At 30.8% G+C, this 9,428-nt stretch overlaps 1 protein-coding gene across 1 annotated transcript; it reads left to right on the top strand.

The window, feature by feature from the left end:
* Positions 1-4,750: 4,750 nt before the first annotated feature.
* On the top strand, positions 4,751-5,587 carry Phum_PHUM433380 (Homeobox protein MSX-2, putative; the record flags this gene model as incomplete). The annotated part of the gene is made up of 2 exons (XM_002429409.1): positions 4,751-4,754; positions 4,950-5,587. The coding sequence occupies 2 exons, from the start codon at positions 4,751-4,753 to the stop codon at positions 5,585-5,587; spliced, it is 642 nt and encodes a 213-aa protein (XP_002429454.1).
* Between the last annotated feature and the right edge of the window lie 3,841 nt (positions 5,588-9,428).

The following is a 9,428-nucleotide window of genomic DNA, read 5'->3' as shown; positions in this document are numbered from 1 at the left end:
AAATTATGCGAACCAATTTTCCGGTCAACTACCAGTTTTCATTCGTGTTTATCCCTTTAGAAAATTAGATAATTAAGTTTTCTGCGCGGCGTCGGAAAACTTAAAAAATTCAAAATGGCCAAAATAAAAGAAAAAAATTTATTAAAATTTTATAAGATTAAATATATGCATCGATTTTCCTCTTACTGAACGTTTCGAAAAAAAACACCGTGGAAATAGACAAAATTTTCAGAATGAAAAAACAATGGTAAAAATGATTCCTCAACACACAACTCTTTCCCATAACCCATAACATCATCATCCTTTTCTAATCGTCGTGTCATTAGTGTTTCTCATACCACATTAACAAAAAAAAAAAAAATCGTTTGGTTAAATTCGACAGTTGGCAACAAAAATTAAAAGCTATAAATTAAAAATTTTCCGAGAGTATTTAAAGAAAAGAAAAAAAAATTGATTTATTAAATGTCGAATTAAAAATGTCTTCGCACACACACACAGACACACAGCCTTCTCTAATGGATCTTTTTTTTTTTTTTATGTTCATGATTCCATAGAGTAATAAATTAGGTTAGAAAAACACGCGGCAATGAAATAAGGAAGGCATTTAATAGCGCGAAACTCAATGAGCCTGAAAATTGTCTCAGATTTTTATAATAGGAAATCCATTGTTTTTTAATGAAATAAAATGTTTGCATGGTTCAGCGTTTTATACATATATATATATATTTTCGGGGGTGAATTTTTTTTTCTCTCTCTCTCTCTCTCTTCCTCTCGCTTTTCACGGTTCGCTTGAACGAGATAAAAGACTAAAAATAACCCTTAGGGGTATAAGGGAGATAAGGGGTTGGAAAATAAAAAAAAAATAAACTGGAAAATTAAGAAGAAGAAAAAGAAAAAAAGAAAAATAAATAAATAAACGCGAAAACCGAACGATTTTTTTTCTTTTTCTTTCCACTCCCCCCTCCCCTTTGTTAAATCCACGTCAAAATTTTATTTCTTATTATTCTACTGCCACGTATAATTTTTAAATAATTTCTTATAGAAAATTTCTTTTTTTTTTTTTTAATTGATTTGAATTTTTCGATGTAAGGTAAATGAAAAAAAAAATTATATGTTAACTAATGTATAAATCAGTGGCGTAACCTATTCTTTTTTTAATTTAATGAAATGTATATCAAATTCAACGTGCTCCCCACTCTTTCCCTCTCAGTATTTGTATCTATTTTTATTATGCAGAATAACTTCCGGTCGGGTAATGTTGGGAAGGGGAGGAATCGAAATTATTTTTTTAAATTCAGGTGTAATAAGAAAATTATTTAAATCGATTTAATTAAATCCTTAAATCGGTCCTAACCTTTATGTTCATCCCTAATAAACCTTTTTGGCCGCAGGATTTACTTACTTACTTACTAAAAAAAAATTCTTTTAGTAAAAAAAAAACGAAAAATTTTCTAACAGCTTCCGGGGATGTTGACAAGTTAATTGCTCTTTCCACCATCTGACACTGAGAAATAAGATTTTCGGGACTTAACAGTGGCGAAACCATCAATTAACAAAAACTTTCTTTATTATTTATGCCCTATTCACTCTCTCTCTCTCTTTAACTCATTCACTCACTCGCTAACTCTCTCTCTATCTATCTCTCACTCGCTCACTCGCTCCTTCGCGACAACGTTGATTTTTTTAACTTTTTGTTATATCCTTGCTCTTTTTTTCCTTATTTTTTTTTTCGGAGGGAGAGAGGGTGGTGGTAGTAGTAAGGGGGGGTGGAGCAGGAGCGTAAAAAGAAAAAAAACCATTAAATAATTACTATCTATTAATGTAGATGAGTAAATTTATTATTATTTCCTTTTTTCTTTCTATTGATTAGTCAAAGAATTTTTTTTTTGTGTGTGCGGTGGTTTTAAGTTTGGCTTGTTGAAATCAAATTGCCCAAAAGCATATCTTAAAGTTTTTCTTATAAAATTTTATTTTCGTGGGGGGCCGGGGGGAGAGAGAGAGAAAAAGAAGAAATAATTTGGGAAACCAAAGAGACAAAGAGAGAAAGAGAAAGCAAAAAATTAACGTGGGAATCATTTTTTTTTAAACAAAAGAAACCTTTTAAATTAAATTTAATAAACGTCGGTTAAAAAAAAAACGTGGAAAAAGAAACAAACGTGGCATTAGAGAATTTATGTTTAATTCTACGATATTAAAAAAAATAATAAATTTTTTCTGTTTCGAATGAAAATAAAAACTCGAGCCAAAATTTATAAATTTATAAAAAAATATTGATTTAAATAAATAATAATGATGATGACCATGATGATGATGATGACGATGATAATAATGATAATAATAACGCGATGAAAAATGACAATTAAAAAAAAAAAAAGAAAAAATTATTTTTATAAACCCACACGAATCGAAATGAGCGCGAAAAAAAAAATGCTTTGCAAAAGAGAGAGGGAGAGAGAGAGAGAGAAATGGGAGGTGTAAGAAAGAAAAAAAAAAGTAACCGGAAGTAATCGGTAAAAAATGAAAAACGTAATAATTAATTAATTAATTAATTTTGATAATTAAAAAGAAAAAAAAGGGGGGGGGAACACATAACAACAACAACAACAATGGTCCAGCGGTGATGCAAGAAAAAAAAAAAAAGAAAAACAAGATGAAAATGTTTATAAAGTGGATGCTGGGCGTGTCCCCGGGTTTGTTACCAAGCAACCATCTATCAGCGAGCCACCTTGTTGACTTAGACTTCATTCAAAGCTTATTCAGGGGTTAAGCTTTTAAATTTCCCTTAACAATTTCTTTATATATATATATATATTTTCTCAAGAAAAAAAAAAAAAAATTACCTCCCCCGAGATATAAACCTCATTTTCTTTTTATTTCAAAAAATACAATCGAAAGGTATGAGAAAGCGCGGAGAAGTGTGCGTGCGTGCGTGCGTGCGTGCGTGCGTGTCTGTAAGATGGGGGGGTAGGATTGGAGAAGTGGTGTAGGGTAGGGTAGGAAAATAAGAAAAAGTGGTACGCGGTAAAAAAGTAGAAAAGACGAAAAGCTTTTCTTTTATTATCATTATTATTATTCCTGCGCCCTTTAAAAAAACCAACCCCGTCACCGTCTCTCTCAACCACCACCCATTTCTTCCATTTGTTTTCTTTCATCGCCCCACGAGATTCTCTCTCTCTCTCACTCTTTTAACCTTTTTTTACTTTTTTATATTTAATAGAAAGTTTTCTTATGCAAATATTTTTTTCCTCAACACAAAAAAAAAAGTCTGAGAGAGAGAGAGAGAGAGAGAGAGAGAGAGAGGAAAAATCGATTTAAAAAAAAAAAAAACGTTTAAATTGTTTTTTGTGGTTTTGTCGTTTCCTTTTAATCGATTTTTCTAGAACTTTTTTTTTTTTTTGTATATTTAAGAAAAAGAAAAAAAAACATAAACACGAAAATCGTTTTTAAAATTTTTATTTTTATTTATATAAAATAAATCTTTTAATTATTATTATTATTAATTTGAAAAGGGAAGCGTTGTAAGAAAAGCAAACGAAAATATTTTTAAAAAAAAAATGAGGAGAAGAGATAGAGAGAGAGGGAAAAAAGAAAAAAAAAAGGTAGAAAAAGAACAAAATTTTCCAAAATGGCGGCGGACGGTATTAAACAAACGAAAAGTAAATCGCGATATCAATTTATAAAATGAATTATAAATATTGTTTGTTTTTTAATAAAAACATGAGAGAGAAAAGTCCGTTCGTTCGTCCGTTCGGTCGGTTCCGTTCGCTTTTCCTGTCAAAACAAATTTTTCATTTCTCTTCTCTTGGATTCCTGTATTTACATTGATATTTTCAAGCCACTTTTTCAAACAATCTCTCTCCCTTCCCCTCCCCACCCATCCCCCCTCTCTCCTTTTTATTCCTTTTCACTTGATGAAACGACCCTCTCCCCTTCTTCTCCCCGGAAATAAAAAAATTATTTTAATGATTTTCAACTGAATTCGAAAAGGTTTTTAAGTGGTTTTAATTTAAAAAAAAAAAAAAGAAAGAAAAATTATCAATAAATTCACGCACGCACGCACGCGCACTCACTCACTCAACACATTTTACCAAAATTAATTTTTTCAATAAAAAAAAACCATGACCTTTGACCCACGAAGTAAATTTTTTTCCTTTTTTCCGTAAGAAAAACGATTTGTATTTGTGTCGCGATATATTTTTTTTTTCTTTATCCCACACACGTGTTAACAATAACAATAAATTTTTTTATATAAACTATGACGTCATAATCGACGTCATCAAAATTTTGTCACAAGCGTGACGTTTAAATTTCATTTTAAAAAAGATTTGTGAGAAACAATGTGTGTATGCGAAAATTGATTCGATTATTAAAAAATAATAATAATAAGAGGGGAGGGAAAGGGAGAGGGGAAGGCAGGGGTGGGAAGGTTAGGTTTTAGCAGAAGACATTTATGTTATAAAATATTTTTCGAATTTCTAATGGGGGGGATGATTATAATAATAAAAAGAAAGAAAATTTTTTTTTTTCCGTCACGCACGTTTTAAAATTATCATCATAAAAAGAACCCGACTACCTATTTATATAACAGGTGTAAAACTATTCTTTTTACGGGTAAGTTTTTTTTAAAAATTTTACCGGAATTTAAATTTATGCGAAGATTCCCCGTTGAAAGACCGTGAAATTGATCTATTACGTAATTTTCCATTTAGGTTACCTCCCATTCTTTTGTTTTTGAAAAAAAAAAAAACGGATGAGTGAGATTTTAATTTGAAAAGTTAGAGCCCAAAGGGAAAACATTCAACTTCCTCCTTCTCCTCCCCACCCACTACCACTACTACTTGGCGCCATTAACATTGTCAAGACAAGTTAAAAATTAAGAAAAGTTTTTTATTTTTTCCTTATTTTATAACATAAATTTTAATACGTTTCGTTGATTTTTAATTTTTAAGGTATACTACTACATCAATCGGAAAATGAATTAGACGAATGTACATCGAGTCAAAATGGCGACGACGATCAAGAACAAAACGATTTAAGAAGCGACATAAGCGATTTACACGATGATTTTAAATCATCATCATCGCCGTCGGGTAGCGGAAGTAAGAAAAAAAAACTCGCGACCGGTGGTCCCACGTCATCGAATAACGATTCTAAAACTACTGGTGGCGGTGGTGGTGGTGGGGGTAAACCAAGAAGAGCAAGAACGGCATTCACATACGAACAATTAGTTGCATTAGAGAATAAATTTAAAACGACAAGATATTTATCCGTTTGCGAAAGGTTAAATCTCGCATTGAGTCTCAGTTTAACGGAAACCCAAGTGAAAATATGGTTTCAAAATAGGAGAACAAAATGGAAGAAACAAAATCCTGGAATGGATGTTAACTCACCGACTATTCCTCCTCCTCCAAACGGTCCTTCTGGTCATTTCGGACCACCTTTCTCCCATCATCATTCTCATACGGCTGCCATGCTTTACGCTGCCGCATCACATCACATTCCATATCCGTATCCGGTATTGAGTTCTGCTACCACGAATCCATATTTTCATCATTTCAATCATTCTCATTCTCACAGCAGTTCATGAGATTCTTAATATCCTCATTAATTGATTGATTGATTGATTGATCGTTTTTATCATCACTTCCTTTTATCTCTTCCGGTTATTCTCTTTTACATATCACATCCTTTCAACCTATTTGTACATAAAAAACATTTTTATTATCTTTTATTAATAATTATTTAAACAAAAAAAAAAAATGGCGAGAGTGTTTTGTTTTCAGTGCAATTTACAAAAAAAAAAAAATTTCTATTACTCAGTAATTTATTTATTTATTTAGTAAAATAATAACTAATGTTATTATCATTATTATTATTAATTTCTTTTTCTTTAATCCGTCTTATACCGTTTATAAAAATAAATGACGTGACGTCAGTCAAAGAAAATTTTTTTTTTCAAATTGATGATGATAATAATAAAAAAACGTAATCGAATGAAGAACTGTCGTCGGTCGTCGGTCGATGGGTTTGTCTGTCGGTATTATTATTATTATTAATATAATCGGTTTTTCGAAAAGGAAGAAAGGAAGGAAGGAAGGAAGGAATGAAAAAGATGTGCGAAAACAATCAAATAGAAGGATTAACGAACAACAAAAGAGGTTCAATAAATGAAAATGTGATTTCGATTTCTCCCTTTAAATCTATTTCACGGTTCAACCCCCTGCTTTCACACACGGGTGCCCTCCGAGTGGCCCCGAATCGAGTTAAATTTACGACAATAACTGATATGGCTCGCCTTCGATTATCCAAACGAATACCCAATTTTAAATTTCTCCTACCACGTTTTCTTTCTTTCCATCTATTTTTTTTTTTCTTATTACGTATTTTAGGCGCGACTTATTTATCATTATTAACGATGAAAATCCCTTCTTTTTTTTAAACGCGTACACACGTGTGCGCCTAAAAAAAAAAAAATTTTTTTTTTTTCTTCCACGTTTTAATTATCGACGTGTCACAAAATTTCATCTTATTCTTATTCTCCTACGATATTGTATCTAAACAAGTTTTTAAATAAATAAGGGATATTTAAATCTGTCAACTCTCTTAATTCTGTCACGAATTTTTTTTTTAAAAACATTTTATTAACTTCTGCCACGTTTTTTTTTTTTTTTAAAACATTTTCTAGTTAATGTGACCAGGATGTGTTGTGATACAATCACTCTCTCTCTCTCTCTCTCTCTCACTGTGTTTTTTAATTGTTTTCCTATTTTGTTTTTATTTATGTTTTTGGTCACATGACCCTTAACCCCCTCCCCTCCCCTTGTAAACTCTTGTAATTTAACTCATCCATTTATTTATTCATTTATTTATTTTAAACAATTGATTTATGTTTAAAATTATTTGTTTTTAACGTTATTTGACAATTAGTTTTCTTACGTCTTTCAACGTTAATTAATAATGATAATAATAATAGTAATAATAATAATAATAATAAAACGGCGACGGGGTTTTGGATGAATTTAAAAAAAAAAAAACTCATTTTAGTCGTGAATTATCATGTTTTTTTTTTTTGCTTTTTTTTTGGTCTACTGACACGTTTTTCTTCCAAAAATTTAAAATTATAAAGGGGAGAAGGGCACGTGGTAGAAGAAAGAGAAAAGAGAAGAAAAAGAAAGAAAGAAAGAAAATTTTTTGTGTTTTTTTTTTCTCTTTACATATATGTATCCAATTCAACAAGAGGGAATGAACCGTGGAAGAAGAAACGTTTCCTTTTTCTTTTTATCGTGGATTTAAACGTTGAGAGAGAGAGAGAAACCAAAAACAAGGAAATAATAATCTTATTTATATATATAAATAAAATTTTTTTTTTTTTGAAATTTTCCAGTTTTAAATCTTTTGTCGATATATTTTCCAGCAAAAGTAAGGGAAGAAGGAAGGAAAAATGGAGGGGAACGTGGGGGGATTGTGGGGGAGAAAATTGTTTTTTTTTTTTTCTTTAATGGAAAAATATTATTTTTTATTATTTAAAATTCAAACAAAATTTTAATCCCAATTATGGAAAACTGAATAAACTACTCAAGGGTTTTTTGTTTTTCGGTTATATAAAATATATATATAAAAAAGGAAAGAGAGAGAGAAAAAAAATTAAAAAGATCATTATTTACTATTTAAAATAAATGTAAAATGTTATTCATTTAACGTTAAAAAAAATTTTTAATATTGTTGAAACGTACGTTGAAAAGGGTTTCACCGCGAAACAATTACAACGAAATTGGTTTTTTTATAAAATGTCAATTAAAAATAATTCACGCTCGCTTGTTTGCAATAATTAGAATGATCTCCATTAATTTTCTGTTAATTATAAAATGAGTTAATTCCATCATAATAAATTTTATATAAAATTTTTCCGTTCGTGGAGTTAATTTAAAATTTTTCCTATTATTGTCTTCGTTTCATCCGCTCCCCAGCCGCCCCCCACCGCCTTTCGTAAAAAAAAAAAAAGAAAGAAAAGTTTCTTTATCGATATCGAACAAAACTTTAAACCGAAATAAACTCTCTCTCTCTCTCACTCGATTTTGGAATGTTCGAAAATAAATGACAAAAGCAAATAAGAAAAAGGTCAAAGGTCGAAATTAAAAACGGGGAAAAAAAAATTTTAATTGAAGATTATTAAGAAGAAGATTGGGAGGATGAGAAGGGCGAAAAAGGCTAACGAGATAGGTTAAAATGACAAATGGGTCCCGAAGGAAATGGAGAAGAAGGACAGGACATGGTCGATGACGGTATTATGGTCTCACATGTGTTTCATTATTATTATTATTATTAGGGGGTGAAAGAAAAAAACCCCATTGGAAAAGGGAAGAAATTCATTAATTATGTAATAATAATAATAATAATAATAATTTCAATCGTTTGTTATCGAATACGCACGCACGCACACGCACAGTCGCGGGTATTAATTACACCTGTTTGTTTAAATAGGCCAAATTCGAAACGCACCGAAAAAAATTATTATTATTATTATCATTATTATTAACAAAATGGCGACGATTGTTTATAATGAAAAAACTAGCACAGATGTATGTATTAATTTTGTTGTTTTATTTTGTAATAATTCCCAGAGTGGATCATTTGATGTCGTTTCATGGATTAATAAAACATCTTCTCAACCTTTTTTTTTTTTCATCCCTTATTCTCATTCCTCCCCTCCCTTATTCCTCCCTCCTCTCCTCTCTCGCCTTCCGTTGCGGACGTTTTAACATTGTCGTTCGTTTCTCTCCCTTCATCATCAACTAGATCAAATCTAATCTAAAGGGACTTTGAAATTGAATGAAGGGGGATGATGATAAAATTATCATTGTTTTTCGCGGGGAGGGGAAAAGGGGAGGGGGAAGGAGAATGTTTTTTCTCTTTCTGCTACCACGTTTCCTTACGATTTTTTTTTTTAAATAAATAAATCCTGCCAAAACGATCCTGACCTCATTATGATTATATAATTTTTTTTGAATTCGAAAACAAACGAAAGAAAATCTCTAAGATGGAAAAGAGAGAGAGAGAGGGGAAGAGGAAGAGTGGAAGAGAGAGAGAGAGAGAAAGAAAAAGAAAGAGCCTGACTGAATCGAATTAAAATTGATAGGTTGAAAGTAAAGATTAGAAAGCACTTAAGGACAAAAGGGATTCTGGTGATAGGCGACATTAGACACCTGTTTCTGGAACTTTGATTCACACATCTATTATTGATCGGAAATCCTATTACAGTAAGAATTTACATGGTGTGCTATCTCTCTCTCTCTCTCTCTCTCTCTCTCTCTCTTTTTCTCTCTCTCTTATTCTCTCTCTTTCTATCATAATACCTTTCCTCAACTTCTTATTTCTTATTATATTTATTTACGGTTTTTATTGTCGTTTTTTTTTTTTAAATTTATTTC

This window comes from Pediculus humanus, genomic scaffold (genome assembly GCF_000006295.1).
Source record: "Pediculus humanus corporis 1103172108202 genomic scaffold, whole genome shotgun sequence".
Taxonomy (NCBI): Eukaryota; Metazoa; Arthropoda; class Insecta; order Psocodea; family Pediculidae; genus Pediculus; species Pediculus humanus.
This window is presented reverse-complemented; position numbering and strand designations above follow the sequence as displayed.